General features: G+C 43.2%; 1 protein-coding gene across 1 annotated transcript in view; it reads right to left on the reverse strand.

Annotated features, from left to right (window-relative positions):
* Positions 1 to 22,881, reverse strand: part of LOC118090759 (ankyrin repeat and sterile alpha motif domain-containing protein 1B) — a 192,167-nt gene that overhangs the window by 1,457 nt on the left and 167,829 nt on the right. The window contains exon 16 of the mRNA XM_035126879.2: positions 9,479 to 9,577. Within this exon, the coding sequence (XP_034982770.2) occupies positions 9,479 to 9,577 (99 nt within the window). The remainder of the gene's footprint in view (positions 1 to 9,478; positions 9,578 to 22,881) is intronic.

Genomic DNA, 22,881 nt, shown 5'->3' on the forward strand with positions numbered 1-22,881 from the left:
CAGTCATAATGTTACAGGGAAAAGGTAAAACTGCAAATTGTATGAAAATTTTATAAACAAATGAGTACATGTGGATTGAACATGTGAAGATACCGGTAGATACATTATTTTTAAAAAGAACAAGACAAATAACTGAGTTAATTTATTTTATTCCAAAAATGAACATATAATGTCCCATCAAATACACTTATTATCAAGTTAATGTACTTAGCTCATATGGTTTGTCACATATCACATATTTTGGCTTTCCTTTTCTGCAGAAAAGAATTTTTAAATGTCTAAGGGGAAAATGATAATCCATAATGTCTGTAATGAGGTGAATTATTGTTTCAAATATATATAAGCATATTGTTGTGGGGGTGGGGAGAGGGCATAGCTCAGTAGCAGCTCATGTGCTTCACATGTGTACACTCAGTTTCAATCCCTTGCATCTCCAGATAGGCTTACCTCTCCTTTGAGATAAAGCAGCTTCCTATTATGATGCTGTCACCAAACAGGGACAAAACAAGCTGTCTAGTGTTGGACTCCCTCCCTGCTTGGATTGACATTTTCTCCCCAGCTACCCACCCACTAAAAAGGAAGAACTCGGATAATTTCAGTTAATTAAATGAAGCTATGGAAAGCTCACCTACATAACAAGAACATATTAGAAGCTCTTTATTAAAATCTATTTCAATATTATATATATATAGCAGCTGTTGTTTTTTCATGTATCAAAAACCTGTCAACGTATATAAAAACAGAACTCTTGTTACTTGAAAAGGATGCAGAAGCTAATAGTTGAGAAAAAATTTTTTATTTCCAGCACAGCATCTTCACTGCTTTTGGACGTTACAGAAAAAAGTACTGAAAGGAAAACATTCTGAAACGTTTTCTCAGTGTCTAAAAACAGTATAAAAGGTTTGCCAATTTCTCTCAACGTAGTCTTTAAAACCCTAACAGATGACAGTGATACTTTTGAGAGTCGATGCTAGGGCTAACCCAAGATTCCACAATTTTGTGCTCCAATTCACAGCTGCAAAGTTGGACGGATGTCTGGGAGGTTTGGGGGAATGGAGTCAGTGGGGGTGAAACTCACTACTTCTCCTGACAGTCACCACATCATTCCTCCAAAAATCCCAGAATAACTCCACATGGCATAGGGTCACTCGGATGAGAGCTTCTGAGGAAAATAAAATGATAGCTGACATTCAGGGCTAACACTCCTATAGAAGTCTTGTAAGAGCAATGTTACCTTTTCCTGGCAGCTTTTTGGGTGGGGGAGAAGGCAATGGTGGTTGCCAGTTGTTGGCCAAAATTTTGGCAATGGTGGCACACACACACACACACACACACACTCTATGTCCACAAAACTGATGGAAGTGGGTTACCTTTTCATTCCCTACGTCCTCCAAATTTGAGCTGAAAGTCCTCTTTTGAGGATTTCCTCTTATGAAAGTTTTCTTATGAAGTTTATTCGTAGTCAAAGCATGAGCTTCTTTGAATCAAGCTTTACAATGTTTAAAAACATTTCAGTAACACTTATTAACCAAAATGTAATGCCTAAACCAGAGGCGCCAGCTTGTAAAGGTAATTGGGGAGGACAATGTTGTGCACATGACGCACTGACTTCCCAACGCTGTGCGTGTGACATCAGGGCATTAGGAGGAGCCAGGGGAGGAGCCAATGACATGGCCACACAGCTCAATGACTGGCGGCTCAGGCTCGGCCTCCTCTTGGCAGCGCCTTCCCTTCCATGGCAGGAGGAGCAGGAGAGCGGCTGGTCACTGGAGGCATGGCACGCTCACCTCTGCTCTTCTGTTCTGTGGTTTTGAGGTATGGGGGCCCCCAGTCCCTACCACAAAACTATAGAGGGGGCCCAAAAGGGTTCAGCCCCTACGAGCTGGCACCCATGGCCTAAACCCAACCAAGCATTTTTAAAAATGTACAAAGAAAGCCATAATTTTTAAAGGCAAATTGAACAAACTTTTTTTTGGGGGGGGGCACCTGTAGTAAGTAATGTCAAATACACTAAAATATAGGCATAAAAATCACTTTTGCATACATACATTTATTTCTCATTATAGAATGATTAATACATAATTCAAAAATATTTGTTGTGTGCCTTTGTGTCTTTGTAATCTGCATAACAGTGAGCAACAGATGCAGTTTTCCCCATTTCCACCTGCATACAACTGCATCTGTTAAACTGCAGTCTGTCATGTACTCTTGTAACCTCTCCAGATACAAGAGAAAACAAAGAAGGAAGGCAACCCCACAGAGGCACAATTGGCTTCCCATTTTCTACTGCTGTAGGCCTTGCTTGAGGTCTGCATGGCACTGGAGATGCATCCTGAATGGTTACCTGGTTGCCTGTGGAGACACAAGAGAGAAACATGGGGATGGTAATGAAGTAGGTGCTCATTAGATTATCTTTAGCTTTGTTTCTGTACTAAGGACACATAAAGTAGCTGGACTTTAAATGTACAATTAATTAATATAAACAATCTGAAGTGCATGAAATAAACTTTAAAGTTCCCCAACCTATAAGTAGATCTATAAAAGCATAGGAGTTAAGTCTGGACAATTTGGGACCAGGTTATTTGAAGTAATGCCTACACCAATATGAACCTGTCTAGGACTAGCACCAAACTAAAACCAACAGGGATACTGCACAGGACATTTTCAATGGTAGCCCCACACTTGTGGACTTCCTCTTCCAACAGCTCTTCTTGCCCCTCCCCTTTGTAGTTTTAATGCAGACCTTAAAGACATTTTTTTAAAAAAAAAAACTCATCATCTATGCCTTTGACATTATTACTGGCTCCTTATATATAATTTTATATGATGCTGGTTTTGTTACAATTTTTCTTTTCCATGCTATACTGCTTCAGACTTTTTAAAATATAAGTCTTCTTGTGAGGGCTTGCCCTAAAAGAAAAGAATTGAAAACAAAGCAATTGGAAACATCAGCAGAGAAAACCAAATCCAAAACAACATAATAAAAGCCAAGCACAGCATGATAACAGAAACTGACAAACCAAAAGCATGAGGAGTTGAGTTTGTTTTGTTTTTTTAAATAAGGGGAGAGATCTTCAAAATGTTTCTGAATGCTAAAGGAGAAAAGTACTACAGTAATGGGACTTCACAGTGATGCATAGCTGTGAAGTCTCCCGTTTTTCGCAGGAACCCCCCGGATTTAAATCCGTTTCCCGCTGGTCTCCCGAATTGAAAAATATCCCGTAAATCCCCTGGATTTGCAGCTCCTGCCGGCGCCGGCAGCCATGTCCCGGCTCCTGGCTGGCTGCTCACTCACTTGGCTTCAGAAATCACCTCTGCGCATGCCCAAGTATGCGCAGAAGCAATTTCTGGTGCCCAGACATGCGGACACGGGCAGCCCAGCACCAGAAGTCGCTACTGCGCATGTCTGGACATGCACAGAAGCAACTTCCGGTGCTGCACCACCACTGATCCCTTATTTTCCCTTATTTTCCTATCTGGAAGTTGACACCTTTGGTGCCACCACAAAAAGTCTCTGCCATAGGTACCTACCCATCTGATCTCATATAATGGAAGGATCATGAACAGAACTCAGATGCCAATCTTATCTAGTTTATGGGAGAAGGTAGGCACTGAGGTGGCCTGGCCACAAACCATTTGGGGCTTTTAATGCTAAAATCAACAATATATACTGAGCCCGGAAACAATCCCTATTATGAAAGACCAGAGAAATATGCTCAGATGTTTGAGTTCCAAGTAATTGGCTGGCCACTGCATTTTGAACCAGCTGAAATTTACACAGTATCTTTAACAGGCAGACTTACATATAGAGCATTGCTGTAGTCCATTCTGACAGCAACTCAGCATTTGTCTGCCTTGGGAGACAATGGAGGAGTGTGCCTTTGGGGCTGAAGTCAAACTGTTGGAAGGGTAACTAATGCTTGGAAAACAGGACACACATGGAAAAATGACTAATGGGCATTTGCCGGTAGTTGCAATTAAGGTACTGAGGTACCTAAAGTTCACCCCCATAGATATCTCTGCTCTTTATTGCTTTCATCAGTCTGTCTGTGGTAGATATTTGCCTGCATTTGGGGGTTTATAGCCATCAAAACTCTGCTTTCTGTACAGAGCATCCCTATTCTGTGTCCCATGGTTAGGGAAAGAAAAACTTGTAGACCCTGCTAAGTAGGGGAGGATTGTTAAGCCAGTGCAGTGTCCACATATTACAGTGGAGGAATGGGAAACATTCTGTGGCCATTGACATTCCTTGGGAGGCTTAGAAGTGAAGGATAGAGTCATTTCAGATGCCATACTGTAAAGCATGGTTCCCTGGTGACTTTGCTTACCTAGGCGGGGTATCTTGTCCTTCCAGCAGTGGGATTGAGGTTCATGGTGACTGTTTGTGGCTGGAATCTGAGGCAGGGTACCTGAAAGGTTTCTGAGAAGACAAATGTTAGGCATCTGCCCTTTATTTCTTTTTGGTTTACTCAGCTTTTAGGTTATTTGTGCAAAGTGCTTTCAGAGCATGCCCAAAAGCCAGAAACAAAACAAAACTGCAGAATGACTAAAGATTCCAACATTAGCTGGAAAAATATTCTGATAATTCAGAACCTGAAAAACCAAGGAGAAATTCAGCAGGCAATGATTTCAGAAGCATCCCGCATACATACATTCATACATGCATACACCTGCTGCTGCTGCTGCTGCTGCCACACCCATTGTGAATGGATCAAGGCAATGGTTCCACAATATCAATGGACATCCTCTGGAAGGATACTTCTACCATGTGTAGACCTCCTTGCTTTCTGACAGGTAGAAAAGATTTGACGTGTTTTAATTTTTTCCCCTACCAGCAGCTAGTGGTAGTTCAGTAGAAGTTTCTCCTTTATTATTTGCAAAACTTCTTGATGTCAGGAGGTTTAGCAGTTAGGTTGAGAAGTGCAAGTCAGTACTTTCCTGATAACCACTAACTGGCATTGCAATTCCCAGTTGGCCCCATACCCACTTGGAAAGGAGCTCTTATTACACGGTTCCCTTTTGCATACAAATCTGGACCTGCATTTATATAACAAGGCAAAGGCTTCCTCCTAAAACAGTTTTTTGAGTTTCTTTCACACATCCTTCAGTATGTTGCTCCTGCTGGAACTCAGGAAAATGCTTTGAAGGTTTACAACTCTGAGGTTACTGATATCCCTGCCCTCCTGTTCCTCAGGACTCTACTGGAGCAATTTTCAAGCTTGAGATGCCTACAGGGATTCTTTGGTGCTGAATGTACTTTTCTTTGTATTGTATCATCCTCTTGCAACACTCTGGCAAATAAATACATGTTATCAGCCCAATAGTGGAAAGGATTGCCTCTTGGATTCTAGCTTTTGATTCATCCATCCAGTAGTTTAAAATATGGTCCAAATAGAATAATAATAATGTTATTTATACCCCGCCCATTTGGCTGGGTTTCCCCAGCCACTCGGGGCGGCTTCCAACAAAATATTAAAATACAATGGTCTGTTAAACATTAAAAGCTTCCCTAAAAGCCACAGGTTTTAGGGACGCGGGTGGCGCTGTGGGTTAAACCACAGAGCCTAAGGTTTGCCGATCAAAAGGTCAGCGGTTCAAATCCCCGTGACGGGGTGAGCTCCCGATGCTTGGTCCCAGCTCCTGCCAACCTAGCAGTTCGAAAGCACATCAAAGTGCAAGTAGATAACAGCGGGAAGGTAAATGGCGCTTCCATGTGCTGCTCTGGTTTGCCAAAGTGGCTTTGTCATGCTGGCCATATGACCTGGAAGCTATACGCCGACTCCCTCGGCCAATAACGCGAGATGAGTGCTGCAACTCCAGTCGGTCACAACTGGACCTAATGATCAGGGGTCCCTTTACCTTTACCTAAAAGCCATGTCATACTTTTTTTTGATAACATTAAAAAAAATCAGTTGTGTTAATGGTTAAACTAATCATCTTCCTCATCTAAGTCTTGTTCTTTTCATAGTTTCTGATCTTGTCAAAACCCTCAGCATTCTATGCAGTTCATTCATACACTTACAAATCTGAGACCAGAAGTAAACTGAATGCTCATAAAAGACCCAGAAATCACAGCACAATCCTTTTAAAAGTTAGGACACAGTTGCTTTTCTGGTGTGCCAGGAGTTTCATGATGTCTGTGTGGGGTGAAGAAGAAAGAGGTGGTCAATGCTAGACATAACTGGCTTGGGGTCCTGATTCACTGACACTTTCGCTTGGTGCCTTTTCACAATGTGTCTCTGTACCTTGCCCTCCAAATTACCAGCTTCCTCACAATTATTAGCCTCCTTCCTTGCCTTTCAAGCTGTCATCCTCCCTGCCTCTTTAGCTCATAACTTTATATTCAGCACTTCTTTTTTATGAGCACATCTTAGCTTCATGACCTCCACTGCTATCACTCGATTCCCAGGCTGATGGCTTCTTCCTTCAGGCCTTTTGGTGACTCCATGGCTGCTTGTTTCTTAAGCAGAATTCTCTTACCTTCTACCTCTATAGAAAAGGAAGGATTCTTGACACCAAAACCAAATACTTTTTCAACTGCATTGGTGCCCTCGCTGCTTCATTATATAATATTATAACTTTTAAATGTCAAATTCTGCTCAAACCAACTGGGTTTTGCACCACTGTGCTTCAGATTCCCAATGCAATTCAATATAGCTTGGAACTAATGATGGGTGATAATTCAAAAATCATACTTAGCTCGCCTAGTTATGAATCCAATATGTGCTTGGTGGAAATGTTCTCAATTATTTCAAGATTTTGAAGTATCTAAGGATTTTGTGCATGTGCATCTCAAACATGCACCATGTGAAAATGATATGCATAATAGATCATGTGTTACAACAATACCACCTTTTTCTCATTGGCAGTTTTTGCATTTCTTTTTATTCTTATTGTTACTATTGTGTGGTGCACAGTTAGGTAACTGTATGCGCAGTAAGGCGACCCCGCTTTAGATGGTGACATGCCCCAACTCCAGCCCAGTGGTTCACACAAGGAAATTCCTGAAGGTGAGGCCTGACGTAGGCATCCCGCTGCTATTGCACACAGATAGTGCTCACCTATCCAGATGCCAGTTCACAGCAGTCCTTAGAAAAGCCATCCTTGAGTGTGGGTTGGACTCCAGAATATTTTCTGCACATTCCTTTTGTATAGGTGCAGCCACCATGGCTTTCTGCTGGGGCCTTCCCCTGGCTCGCATTAAAGCTCTGGGCAATTGGCAATCATCTGCTTATAGGCACTGTGTGTGCACTGGGATCCATGGCCTCACTGTCTCTTGTTGATGATTTCTTGCAGGTACAAGCCGCAAACAGGCATAGATCTGTAGTCACAGCATAGTGCACTGAGCTCAGGCACATGCTTTATCAACTTCATGGGGCCAGCACCTTGGTTTAGAAGACAGAGCACATAAAACCTGGATGAGCCAAATGGGCATGCACTGGGATGATCTAATGCCATGGTTGACAGCATGGGTGGCAACACTGGAGCTGTCTGATGCTCTTGTTATTCAGCTTGGTGAAAATGATCTGGCCAAGAAGAAAGACATAGACTTCATCTGGGCAGCAGCTGCAGATCGCAAGGCCTTCATATGGCACACCCAAGCTTGTCCATTTTTGGGTCCAAGTACTTGGAGCAGTGGCAGTGGCAAGGAGCATCAGAACCAGTGCTATCAATCTTGCCTGGAAGAAGGTGAACAGCACAGTCCTACTTGGTATCCTGGTTAGATGAGTGCATTATTTGGCATCCTGCTATCACTTACGACAGGATCTAAAGCCCTACCCCCAGATCCAGGGTCAATTCAGGTAACCTCAATAATGGAGTCCAGTGGTTGGGTTCTGACTGAAAGCCCAGATGTGTGCCAACAGGCCAGAGAACACCCCAGATGACATATTGGCAGGATCATCCCATAGATCTACATCATAGAGGATCCTTAACCACAGGATCGACCCTGATGGAATTATCAGCCAGCAGTTGGATTGGCTGATTCAGGATACATACCCAATGCCTATGCCAAAACCGACCTTCATCTGTAATCAATAAAGTTGTGGCCATTTCAATTCCAAGCTGGTGTCACACCATTTTTTGCTGCTTCTACACTTCAAAACCCCTCCACGCAGTAACCTCTGACCCACTGTGCTTGGGTCTGCGATGTGTCATAACTCCACGTTGAGAGATTATAATTAATTTTTTCTCATATTTGGGAAAATTATTAACAGAATGGATTCCACATTTGCATCCAGCAGAAAGTATCAAAGGCAGAGCAACTTTAACCAACATGATGTGTACGTAGTTTTATTAGAAGTATATATGCCCCAAGCTTGTAGTATGTTTGCATTGTTCAGAGCATCTTACAAACCTTTAAAACAAAAAAAACCATAGAGTGAAAGTTTCTTAAAAGAACTGCAGGTCTCCTTGGAAAGGATCTCAAAAATCATCAATATACTGGAGCACTGCCTGGCTGCTTTGAGCTGCCTATGTGTCAGGGACTGGACCGAAGGGGAAGGCTGGAAATCACCCCTCCCTCCTCCTTTGCTTCCCTCGGAGGAGGAGGGGGAGTGGGTTTCAAGAGAAGAGGGAGACAGGGTTGAATTGCAGCAAAACTCAGAGCTGCCTAGTTATGAGGTGTTGGGAGAAGGAGGGAGAGTGGGAGAATTGCCATCAGAGGCATCCTTTGAGACCTTAGCAGAGCCACCATACCTGTGTACGCATCGCTCACTTAGAATTCAAGAGCAAAGGGCTCAAAGACATTTGACTCCTGAGGCCATCTGTAGGGCCACAGACTGTTGCTGGGGAAGGGAGGGGAGGAGTTCAGAGTGAGCAACATCTCTATGGAGTTAAGAACTGGATTCTTTGCCTTACACCACGAGAACCATAAATACAAACTTTCTTGCTTCTGCCTTGATCCTTGATGCTGCCAGGGGAGGACAGAATCTTCCACGCCTGACACTACGGGAAGTTATTCTAACTTTTGCTGTGCACTGCAGGTTGGGTGGAGCAACAAGACCCAGCACTTTTGTGGATAGACTGGTTGTTGTCACTCATCCCCAGTGCCAGAACGCAGACTCTGTCATATGAAAACAGTCATCTTTCTGTTTTAATATCCTGATGTGCATGTGGATTGGTTTCCTCCCTTCTCAAGGATGGAAAACCATGGAATTTACAAGAAGCAGTGATGCCCACCAACTTGGATGACTTTAAAAGATGATTAGAATAACTCATGGATCATAAGGCTATCAATGAACCTACTTGAATATGTTACTGCTGTTTCTCCACTTATACAGAATGTTATTTTTAAAAGGGCGCCGATATGAATAAGACATTGCACAGGTGAAAAGGACTAAAAATTATGTTGGCAGATAGCGAGGTCCAGAAGGACAATATTTTTTACTTAAGAATTATGCAACAACAACAACAACAACAACAACAACAGCCTCTTGCTTATGACATTGGAATATGGACAGGAAAAACAAAAGGGTACCTTTGGAAGGAGCTGAATTGCCTGTAAAATTCTTTGTCTGTGTCCAGAATTAAGTATTCCAATTTCTAAAAGGTCCTGATCCTCCATCACGTTGCTTCCCTAAAACAAACAAGAAAATATAGTAACAGGTATATATTGGCAAATATTTTGGATAGTTTAAAACATCTTATGCTACTGGATTTTAACAAGTACATTGTTAACAACAAATCATGAATCATGATCACACTTCTTTTCAGGTTCAGAAAATGTAAAAGTTACAGTATCACTACTCGATCTGTAGTACTAGTAATTAATTAAATACATTGTTCCATGCCACCCCAATCTCCAAGTGGTGCGAGATTCCAGGGGTTCCATGTGCTTTCCCAGGGTTCATGTTTCCTTTTTGAATGAGGCATTGTTTTTATTATATACATTTCATTTACACATTAATACAGCCTGAGCCTACAATAGAGAGGTGCACAACATTAATACCCCCAAAAGGTCTTGTTTCTACTAAAGCCGTAGCCTTGTATTCAAACAGAAGTCAAAGATTGCTTTGACTCTCTCTCCAGCTTGCTGCTTTTTCCTGTGGCCCATATTACTGCAATGTTCATCTTTAAACTCTGGCTATGTCCTTCTAACTAACTGTCTCACACAGAGCCCCTTTCCTTTGTTACCCTTAATGGCCCATCACCCAGGTTCATATTTTAAAAGTTACAGGATCGGGCAGTTAGAGGTGACAGTACTCTGCACCAGTGAGTACCAATCAACACCAAAAAGCACTGCATGGGCATGTCCCCATCATTATCACTGTATGAAGATGTGTGGCTGTTGCACAAAAAGCTGCATGCATGATCAGCACAGAATCCACACTAAATTGCTATTTAGAAGTGCTCCTTTAAAAACAACACATCTGTGTACTCTTTAAGGAACCCAGTGCTAGTTCTCCTTTGTGTAATTCCCCCTTCCTCTTTCTTTTCCTGCTTTCAAAAACTGGATTTTATTGCATGTTTTTGGGAAAGGGTCTAAGAACTGGGAGGAACCATATAGATGGGTTTTCAGCAAAGCTAGTCCTACTCAGAGTAGACCCACTGAAATTGATAGACATGACAAACTTAGAGTAGAGCCATTAAAATTAATGTATCTAAGTTAGTCATGTCTATTACTTTCAATTGGAAAAACTAAGTTGGACGCAACCCATGTGATTTAATTGTTAATACTTTGTAACAATAAACATAACTTACAGCACACTCCACTACTGCCACAGTAGCTAAAACAACTCTATTTCAGAAGCAGATAGAAACAAAGTCACACATAATGACAATGGCAAATCTGGAGTAAGGTGAATACCGGCTTGTTCATCACTCAACTGGCAACATCAAGTGATGACTCATGGGTGCCAAACACTCAAATCATGTACCCCAGGTAGAGCTTTTCTCTCATCTCAAATGCAGCTCTTTTTCAAAGGGTAGTTCATGCATTCTACTATGAGTGAGAGACTGATGAAACTAGGACTGATCCAAATGTTCCAACCCACCAAATTTCTCCGCATTTAAGGGTTCAGAGGGGAAGCTCTCACAAAGATCAGGAAGGGAGAGCACATATTTGGCTGGGTGACGTGACAGCAGTACTATTCCTCCCCCCATATAATGTCCTGCGAATGATTCCTAATCTCCAAAGTGTGTGAGAACAGTGGTACTGAGGGGCTGAGCCGAGCCATTGCAGTGCTTGTCAGGAACCAGGGTTAGGAGTATCTCAGCAATAATAAAAAACCTGGTGTCAGCAAAGTTGACACCAAAACAGCACATGCCTAGTTATCACAGCAGCTCTTCCCAGCAGGTCTTGTCCCAGTGAAGCACTGAAGGTCCCTGTATTCCCACCTCCCTCTAAGGCGCCTCCTCTCCTGGGTTTTTCCCAAGCAGTCGCAAAATGTGTCTGCACACAACCAATCTCTGCTCAGTTCTTTTCATTTCTCTGCACGTTATGGGATACTGGGCTTGGGGAGGAGCTGGATGCAGCAGGAGACTCCCTGGATTCTTCAACAGCCTGCCTCATCTCTGTATCCAGCTCCCCCCCCCCCCCGGTCGCCTCTGAGTCTGGACAACTCTCTGCTGCTCTTCCTGTTCACTAAACCCTGTTCCCTCTTCAGCTTCTGACACCTCCTCTCCGATGGTGGAGAAACGGTCTCGAGCACCTGGGGCAGCGTGCCCAGGGACAGGGCGAAAGGTACCCATAGGGACAGCACAGGGCGCACGGCGTCCCATGCTGTCCCTATGGGCACTGTGGCATTCCCCCTTCCTATGGATGCCCTGCCACCATGCCGTCCCTATGGGCACCGCAGCGCGCCCTGTCCCTATGGACACGGCCTGTCCCATGCTGTGCTGTCCCATGCTGTCCCTATTGGGGTGCGTCATGGGGTGCACGGCACCCCAATAGGGAGAAGACGGGGTGCACGCGCAGTGAGGCCTCAGTCGCCCTACAGCTGGGGGGAGGCAGCGGGCAGACAGCACAGTGCCTGCGGACGGCAAGAAGCATGGCTCGTGCGCGCTGCAGGCCCCGTGGTGACGAGTGCCACCTGTCATTTTGTCACCCCCGTCAGGGTGACACCCGGGGTAGGCAGCACCCCCTGAACCCTCCTTTGTACGCCCCTGCTCCTCTCCCTAGTCCTCTCCCTCTGACCACTCTACATCTTCTCCCCATCAATCCCCTGGCTCTGAGCCTTCTTTCCCTGGGGGTTCCCTTGGGGGGTTCTTCAGTTGGCACCTCCCACCACTCCTCTGCATCCAGCCAGTCCATGACATTGCTTTAAAGAGGCACAAAAAAGTGTTAATGGAAGAAGGCACCTTGTAATTTAAACATGGCACTTTAAAGTAGTATTGCCACCATCAACCCAAATGTCACCTGGTCTTTTCTCCACTCTTTGAATTTCCCACCCACATCTTTGCTGGGAAGAAAGGGCTGATGGAGAAGTGGGAGGCAACCTTTGTGCATCTATAGATGAAACACCAAGAGATTTACATATGTACATGTGTGAATCATTCCCCAGTTATCTGAATGGTAGCACAGTACCAATATTCACTAAATGAAGAGCCCTGCTATTATTAGCTTATGTACAGGTGATACATACATGGCTGCAAGCTAATATACATAGATGAAAACATACTAAAGAAAAAAAAACATATCCCATTTTACATTTGGGGCTCTTCCAGCAACTTTGCATGCTTTATGTAAAGCAAGTTTTTATTATTATTTTCTATCTATTCTTTGTGTAACCTTCAATATGCAGAAAAGTGGGCTGAAAATTGAGTAAGCAAACAAATGTGTGAGGAGGTGGAGAGAAAGTTAAAGCTATTCCATTAACCTACTGGGACAATCTGTCATTTAGTCCTTGCCCTCCCAGAACACTGCTCATCAGCAACTACCCATTATGTGGTCATGTGAATATCTGCATATTTCCCCCCAAAGCAGATTGTTTGGTGGAGGGAAAGCAGAGTAACTCCAAAGGCTGAAGACACAAATGATACATCTGAATTGCTGATAAAACTGAAGGCCCATAAGAAGTGGACTACTTTTGATATTTGGCATAGTCATTGCTCCTTAATTTTGCCAACAACATTACTCCCATAAAAGATACACATTGTAATTAAGGATCCGGAACAGGAAGCCTAAAGCAATTAAATAGTGCATAGGCATCACTTTCTGAAAATGAGCAAAGATTTGATGAGCAATAAGTGAGAGTGCAAACACAAGTTAAAGCCTGATCTCTCTGTGTGAAATCAGCAACATCTCATGGGCCTCAGAGAAAGACAACAGCCTCCCCCCCCCCTCCAAAGGACATTAGAGAATAATGCACACTGCTCAGCAGAAAACTCCAAATACCGTTATGCATTTAAAAAAGAGCATGACTTCGATTACAGCTGTATTAAAACCCTTGGAGCTGCACTGTCAGCACAGAGCTAGGGCAGGATGGGAAAAAGGAAGAAATGAAGGTACTTTCATTGATTGGGAAATTCTGGTTTTGTTGATCTCATAGAAATGCAGAGTTTGAAAGGGACCACAAGGGTCATCTAGTGCAACCCCCTGCAATGCAGGAATCTTTCTGCCCAATGTGGGACTCGAACCCATGATCCTGAAATTAAGTATCATGCTGAGCTATCCAGGGAATCCCTACTTTCTCATTTGAATCAGAAGTAGCAGCAAGGTTACAGGGCTATAATGTCTGTAAAAATAGAAATGGCTACACATCAGAGCCAATTCAGAATGACACTTTTCATTCATTTCCTTGCAAAGGAAGCACACGGAAATAATGTAAATTTATTTTGGTTTTCCAAGATTTCATTTAAAGAAATATTTAATTCATATTTTTGTAAATATAGTTTTTAAAAGGCAAAAAATGGGTAGAGGAAAGGAACTAAGGGTAAAAATCTAAAGCTAAATAAAAGGGAGGAATAACAAAAGGAATGTAGGTCTAGGGAAAAGCCCTTCAGATATTTGAAGATGGGTATCATATGTCCTCACAGCCTCATCTTATCCAGGCTAAACCCAACTCCTTCAACCATTCCTCATAAGGGATGGTTTCCAGACCCTTGATCACCGTGGCCAGCTTCCTCTGCACATGTTCCAGCTTATCAATATCCTTCTTAGATAGTGGTGCCCAGAACTGGATACAGTCCTTCAGGTGGGGTCTGACCAAGGCAGAATATATTGGTACTATCAATTCCCTTGATCAGGACACTATACAGTGGTACCTCAGTTTAAGTACACAATTGGTTCTGGAAGTCTGTACTTAACCTGAAGCGTACTTAACCTGAAGCGAACTTTCCCATTGAAAGTAATGGAAAGTGGATTAATCCATTCCAGATGGTCCGTGGAGTACTTAAACTGAAGCGTACTTTACCTGAAGTGAACTTTCCCATTGAAAATAATGGAAAGTGGATTAATCTGTTCCAGACGGGTCCACGGAGAACTTAAACTGAAAGTACTCAAACCGAAGTGTTCTTAAACCGAGGTATGACTGTACTTCTTTCTGTTGATGCAGCCTTGAATAGCACCCCCCCCCCTTTGATAATGCATTACACCAGGGATCAGCAAACTTTTTCAGCAGGGGGCCAGTCCACTGTCCCTCAAACCTTGTAGGGGGGCGGACTATATTGAGGGGGGGGGAAATAAACGAATTCCTATGCCCCACAAATAACCCAGATATATATATATATATATAATGTAAAAGGTCCATGATTGTTAAAGGCCATTTTTCTCCGAAACCGCTTGCTTGATTGTGTTCAAATTTGGCCAAAACGTGAATATGCGAGTGTTTGCGTGCACATAGATTGGACAGATGTCACACCTATGGCAGGTAAAAACCTGAATTTGCGTAAAAAAAACCCATAGCGACCTCCAGTGGACATCAAAGGAATAGATGCCGTTGTGTAGCAATAGGGCCATAATCCCGCCCCCTCCTCCTCCTCTTCCTAACTCAGCACACAGCCCACTGAGATCCAGGCAAGCCACCGAGATCCAGGCCGCCCCGGGACCAGCCCGCCTCGGAGGCCCCGCAAATCACCGACATCCAGGCACCCCACTGAGATCCAGGCTGCCCCATGAGCCAGGCCGCCCCAGAGGCAGCGCCACCCAGAGAGATCCAGGCTGCTCCAGAGGCCACACCACCTGCCGAGATCCAGGCCGCCCCAGGAGCCAGGCTGGGTCCCGCAGGCTCCGCTGCCCGCCGAGAGCCAGGCCGCCCCTGGAACCAGGCCGCCCTGGAGACCGTGCCACCCACCGAGATCCACCGGGGGACCCCCACAGACCCTTCCCCAAATGACAAATCCTTAATATGGGGGGGACAGACAGGGGTTGGGGGGGTCACATCCTCCCCCTGTCCTGGGAAATGGGGGCCCTGACTATGCCACGGCAACGTGTGGCCGGGTACAGCTAGTACAGTGGTACCTCGACTTACGAACGACTCAACAACCGAATTTTTTGACTTACGAATGGGGGTAATGGCCATGCGCTTATGAATGTCTCAACATCTGGGGAAAAACCGCGCCGGTTTTAGATAGGTATTTTTCGACTTACGAATTTTTAGATAGGGTTGCTTCGACTTACCAATTTTTCCGTTTTCAATGCATTCCTATGGGAAATCGCGTTTCCAATGGCGTTTTTCGACTTACAAATTTTTCGACTTACGAAGATGCCTTCAGAAGGGATTAAATTTGTAAGTCGAGGCACCACTGTATACATATAAAAGAAATAAGATTTGACTGGCATGACTTGTTTTTGAGAAACCCATGCTAGATCTTAGTAATCACAGCATTGTTTTCTAAGTGCTCACAGCAGTAGCAGGGCAAGCCGATCGGGTGCCTGGGGCGGTGCATGTGCCCTGCGCTCAGAGGCAGGGCCAGAAGCCAACAGGGGCGGGGCCAGCTGCCCGCAGGACAGGGCGAGCCGGGACAGGACACTCTGCGGGGCCTGCAAGGAGTCTGCCTGTCTCCTCCCATTCAGCCGCCCTACACCTGAGGGGGAGGTGGCAGGCGGACCATTTGGGGCAGGCCCCGCAATGAGTGCCACTGGCATCTTGTCACCCCCCTCAGTTGTGACACCCGGGGCTAACCGCCCCACCGCCCCCACCTTCCTCTGCTCCTGGCTCACAGGCTGACCATTTGCAGGTCTTTAAACAGTACAGCAGCACTGTAGGACGAAACCAGGAAAAAGCAGCTCTCATGTGCTAGAAAAATGTTTAAAAGCCAAGTCATCCTGCTTGACATATTAAGTCATGAAATAGCACAATATGTTTAAAGGTTGGGAAACTGTTTATTGTTTATGGTCACACTGTAAAGTAAATTAGCAACATATCTTATTCAGTAATAGAAAATATATTTCTTTATCAGTGTGTTAAGCCATATAGGGCTGTTCCAGCGCAGAATCTTTATAGGTTCTGTTTTTCACAATGAAAGATGCTGTTTGCTGGCTGTTTCTCTGAAAAGCAGCACTTCGCTAGGGAGAAGAAAAACATTTTACTGCAATATTGTGACCTTTGTCTCACCTCTCTTTCACCCCAAGTGAAGAAGGAGGCACTGCACTGCACATCATGTCCTTTAAAGTGGCCATTATCACTTTGAAAGAACCAATTTGCAGTGTGAACATCTTTTGGCAAATATTTTACTAAGTGAGGTTGAGGTACCATGCTATGTATCACACCACTATGACCCACCTTCTTTAAGGGAGGCGATCCAGAGCAATTCAATCCTTGGAGGTGATCTGCATGCAACACACAGCATAATCCCTCCCCTCTTTTGGAAAGCACTGCAGATTGTCACTATTCACACAGCCATCCCAGTTTCTGATTTGATCCCAAAATGTCCCGCTTTCCCTTAGGATGTCCCTATTTTCAATGGATAAATATTCAAGGGTATGGAGTCGTCTAATACTTGAGCCATCTGAGGGCAATCTTGTACAGTGGAACCTCGGTTTATGAACACCTCGGTTTATGAATTTTCGGTTTACGAACGCTGTGAACCCATCTGGAACGGATTAATTCACTTTCCATTAGTTTCAATGGGAAAGTTTGCTTCAGTTTATGAACACTTCAGTTTATGAACAGACTTCTGGAACCAATTATACCCATGCTTCGGGTTAAGTACGCTTCAGGTTGAGTACTCCGCGGACCCGTCTGGAACAGATTAATCCACTTTCCATTACTTTCAATGGGAAAGTTCGCTTCAGTTTATGAACGCTTCAGTTTAAGTACTCCACGGACCGTCTGGAACAGATTAATCCACTTTCCATTACTTTCAGAGCGGCTGGGGCAACCCAATAAGATGTGTGGGGTATAAATAGTAAAATTTATCATTATGGAATGGGATGTCCCTATTTTCATCAGAGAAATGTTGGAAGGTATGTTCACGTGCCTGCTGAAAGATCTAAAATTGGAGGCCTTCTTTTCAAATGGTGTCCCCTCCCCCCCCAAAAAAAACCCAGTGAAAATGAGATCCTGCACTATGCAGAGTATCCATTCTAGGCCTGGAATAAAGGTAAAGGTAAAGGGGCCCCTGACCACCAGGTCCAGTCGTGTCCGACTCTGGGGTTGCGGCGCTCATCTCGCTTTATAGGCCGAGGGAGCCGGCGTTTGTCCGCAGACAGCTTCCGGGTCATGTGGCCAGCATGACAAAGCTGCTTCTGGCGAACCAGAGCAGCGCACGGAAACGCCGTTTACCTTCCTGCCGGAGCGGTCCCTATTTATCTACTTGCACTTTGATGTGCTTTCGAACTGCTAGGTGGGCAGGAGCTGGGACCGAGCAACGGGAGCTCACCCCGCTGCAGGGATTCGAACCGCCGACCTTCTGATCAGCAAGCCCTAGACTCTGTGGATTAACCCACAGCGCCACCTGGGTCCTTGTAATTTTGTTCATAAACGCAAAAAAGAAAAGAAAAACATATTGACTAGATTATTAAGAAAAGAAAGGGAAAATGTGTTTTTCAGCTCTTCTTTCAATTGATTCTTTTTAATGTAGATTTGTCAGGCAATATATCAAATATATCCACTGTACATTAAAATTAGCAAATGGCCTGAAATGTTCATGTTTCACTGTGATTGCAAGAGAACTGCTCTAATGCTTTTCTATTAATGTTATTATTAAATGAAAACCTAGTGCTTTGCTTTAACATTTGGATGATTTCTCTAAACCAGGCATAGGCAAACTCTGCCCTCCAGATGTTTTGGGACTGCAATTCCCACCATCCCTGACCACTGGTCCTGTTAGCTAGGGATCATGGGACTTGTAGTCCCAAAACATCTGGAGGGCCGAGTTTCCCTATGCCTGATCTAAACCCTAATGTTAGTGTAGAAGAAATTATTTGACCAGACACATGGTTGTACTAGGCACCCTTCTCAGCTGTGTGCCCAGTGTGATGGCACCACTCACGCTGCCCTAAATCCGCCTCTGCTGGCACTCCTGCCAGTATGGCCATGCAGTGCCAACATCCCTGTTTCCTCACCCCTCCCAGTAAATGGCAGTGATTCCATTGTCAATAAGTCAGTCACCAACCATGACCGATATAAAATGTTTCTATCACAAGTAGCTATGATAAAAAAATGTAACTCTAATAACTAGCACCTGAGGGTTTTCATTTTCTTTTTCCAGCTCACCAGCTATTCTTTTGCATCGTATCTTTTAGACTGAAAGCAGGGGCTGTCTTTGTTTCTGTCTGCCTTGAGAGACAATGGAGTGTGCCTCCAGGGATGGAGAATCACAGCACCTGCTGTGCCTGCAAAGACCAGTGACTTGTCACTGCTGCCTCCCACATTGTTTTTGCTGTGTTGGCAGCACCAAAATGACCTCTATGGGGTGCCAGCCTGGGCAGTGTGTATGGAGGTTCTGGGCTGCCCAGACAATGAGACTCTCCTCTCAGCATTGCTGGTGTGGTCCAAAGGAAAGCAGAGCAATATAGTTTTGGCACCAGTTTGGCTGCAGAAGTTAGTGGAAGGAGGCAGACAAAAATACATGGGGTAAAATGCTTTAAACAAACAAGCTGATTTATTAAAACTATTTTCTGTATGACAGGTCGTGCCCTCATTATAGTATTTGGGATGTGCTATCCAGGAACAACAGCTCATTAATCCAGTGTATATAGTTCAGTAAAATATTAAAACTGATTTCTTGCTTGCCATTTTTCTTACTTTGAATATGACTTCATTTATCTACTTCCTCCCATTTTGCTCAATCTAGTGTTATAACTCAGTGGACCAAACTGTTCTATGTCACTTTCTCCTTCAAAGCCCTCTATCCCAACAAGACACCTTGGGGTCCAAAGGTGAATTAATTGTGAAATTTTGTTACACTACCAAGATGATGCAATCTGTGCCACTACACTGGTGCCTGAACCAAGCAAGATTATGGATAAATTCACATTGAAATGCTGGAAATTTTTCATGAGGATTTTTAAATACAAAATTTGCAAATTGCTGCAGAAATGTGGGGGAACTGAATTGAAGATTGGAAAAAAAGAAACCAAGATAATTGAAATTGAAATATCTTGCCATCCCTAGTAACAGTACTAAAAAGATTAGATATATTAAAATGCCAAGCATTATAGAACTGCATGGAAGACGTCACATTTTCTTTTCAGAACATAACAGCACAAACTATGCTAAAGAAGGTGACTACAGAATGGAAGTTTTGTGTGCTCTGAGAAATATCCCAATATTTGTCTATAGGCAGTTGGTTTATTCCATTCATTCTTTAGTTATACCAGGAACCCAGCCAGATACTTGAATCTTAAAAAAACAGACTGCAGTAAATGTCAATTAAAGTGTTCCCTAATACTTATTTTAATAATCTATGCAGAAATGCTACATTCCTGGGATCCCCAATGCTTACTGGAAACAATTTCAACTGCCTGATTCTTCTCCCACCCTTAAAAAATATATAAGAACAGTTGATTAAAGGTTGCCATTTTTCTTTTCTATTAAAAAATGTTCCAGCAATTTATTTCACACAGGAAGAGGGCTGTGTTTTGTTTCTCCTTTCCTATTCAGCAGCTGGGGGGGCTCACTTAGCTGGCTCACTCCTGTTACTGTGGTAACAAGACGACTGCTGTGATGCGATCTCATGTGCTTCATGCGTAAGAGGTTCTCAACCTTTGTCACGGCAAGGATCCCTAAAGCAATAGGGCTTTTTGTTTTTTTTAAAAAAAATAATTTAAAATATTAAAATATTGAAATACAGTATTTTATCTTACAGTACTAAGAAATGCATTAGTACAGAAGATATAAAGTAGCCACCACACAAACTCATTCACATATGTTCCAAGTTCTTTTAAACACACACCCAGTTTCTAAAATAGGTCAACGTATGAATTTGTTTCCTATTCCTTTAGGACTAAACTGCATGCTATATACTGGGAGCGTCATCACTGATTTTCTGACTAGTTTTCTTTTTACTAAACACAGCCACTGGGTGGGGACAGCTAATTTGACTAGGAATGTGATGCAGAGATGTTGTTGTTTACCCTTTCCTCTGCATTATTTTGCAAAGCTTAATCATGTAAACACACACATTTACTCCATGGATTGAGGAAATGCAGGCATGATAACAATTTAGAGCAAGCAGATGGTGTGCCTGGAAAGAACTAAACTTCCCCATTCCCTTCCTTCCCCCACCACTTTTTAATCAGATTAGCACACACACTCCACCAGTAGCATTTAGTTTTTAAAAAGGTAAGATCATTCACAGATCTCCTGGCATGATGTGTAGTTTAATGCTTTGGGACTCATTGTAGGCGGCATACTCATCACAGCAGGTTTAAGATTATTCACCTCCAACGATAAGCAAGCAAAGTGCACCAGGCCATTTATCATCTGGAACAGCTCCACTGAGTGGGGAAATTTACAGTAGCAGAAATTTCTCCCATGGCTTTGTATGACATAAGCCGTTAAAAATAACTCCAACCTGTTCTTTCTAATTGTGTACCATCCTCATTTAATCCAGGACCTGAACTGTTGAGAAAATGGAAGAAGACACTTGTGCCGCTAGACATCTTGACCTGCTATTCCACAATTCAGCTAAATTATCAATGAAACAAGCTGCCATGAAGGTCAATGATTTTATTTGTTTAGATAGCATGACTCATGCTGAGGACTCAGGGCAACTAGTAAAATAGACTGCTCAGAAACTGGGGGATATACAGCAGCAAAGCTGTGAGAGAGGATGCCTGGAATCATGTTCCACAAGTCAACAAGACTAACATCAGAGCAGCAACCAGAAAAAGGGAAATGCACCAAAAAACTAGGCTGAATGTTGCCGGGGAAAATAAAAAGATGCTATGGTTGTAATCCCCTCCCCTCAATGCATTTCACTGATTCAGGGGAATCTATAAAACAATTGACAAATACATGAAATAATTGCATAAAATAAAAATAACACAGTATGAAAGTACAAATAAAATGTTACTCCACATAATAACCCTAAAAATAAATTTGAAGGGCAACAAAGACGACTAGCTACAGAATAATATTATATGGTACTTGAAAATTTTAAAAAAGCTCTGCATAATATATCAGTAAATAATACTAATACAGACATTGAATTTAATAAGCCAGTTTAAAACATACCACCATTGGTAACAAACGTATCAGTATTAAGGGTCATGCTTTTAAAATCAGAACTGTACAGCACAGGCGGAGTAAAACAAGGTAATTATCATAGCTGGCAGAAAAATCCCCCAGTATAAAAGAATTCTGCAAAGAATTTTGAAATTCAGTGGATTCAATTAATCTTGGTTGGCAGACTATTTTAACTGATTAACTTCCATCTCACAAGAATCAGAGGAAGGAATTCCTACAGAAGGTAATGATATAATAATGACAAAGTTGCCATACTGAAATCCCAAACAAGGAAATGTTTGCCTGTAGGGGAATACATTTTCCACCACATATTACATTTTCTGCCAGCAATTATCTGGGTTACAGTCAACAGTGCTTGGAAGTCAGCCTTGGCATTAATGCTGAAATCCCTGAGAGCATTGTACCACAGCACCAACTTCAAAATCAGCATGAATAGCCTAGCTAGAGACACAGCAGGCCTCCCCAGGTCTTACATCTGCGAGGAATTTGTATTCTGAGTCAGATGAAGAGTTGCCAACTGACAAGAAAATATGGTTTGGCATTCTTTTGTTCCTCTAACACAGCTTTATCTGCAGAAATTGTCAGGAGAAACTTTCATAGCATAGAGAAAAGCATTATCACTGGTTAATGACTTTGGATCAAGTTGTTGTTCCAAGCAAAAAATGAAAGAATGCTTAAAATGTTAGGAAACTTGGATTTAGGAACTGGCCATCCTTGCCCAATGTTTCTTTACAGATTACTGCCAGTGTTCCCATGAATATCACAATCCTCATTTGACAGTGTCCTTGAACCATCTGCGTAATCACCGCAAGATTTCAGTGTGATATGCCTAGGACTCGCATGGAAATCTCATTAAGAAATAAATGCAAATAGTTGATGTTTTATTTACTGCTGACCTCACAATAAATAACACAAAGTATTGTGGGAGGAAGGAAGTAAATCTAACTGCCACTATATCTCTAGTTAGCTACTGGGCGCATCTTCGTTGGTGCTGTAAGATTACAAACTAGTAAAACCCTAAAGAAAGACGCCCTCAAAGTGTGTTATATAAGGCATTAAAGTTCTCACAAGAGACAATGTATTACTAAAAACTAAAACATTTACTAGTTCGTAGACAAGTGATGGCAAACCTATGACACACGTGTCAGACGTGACACGCAGAGCCCTCACTGCTGGCACGCGCCCCATCGGCCCATTCGAGCTGTTGTCCCCCCCCCCCACATTTGTTCTGGCTACAGCTTGTCTTGGATCCTTTTTTGTTGTTGTTTTTGTTGCTGCTGGTAGCCAGAGATTAGTTTTTTAACCT

Source organism: Zootoca vivipara, chromosome 10 (assembly GCF_963506605.1).
Source record: "Zootoca vivipara chromosome 10, rZooViv1.1, whole genome shotgun sequence".
Classification (NCBI taxonomy): Eukaryota; Metazoa; Chordata; class Lepidosauria; order Squamata; family Lacertidae; genus Zootoca; species Zootoca vivipara.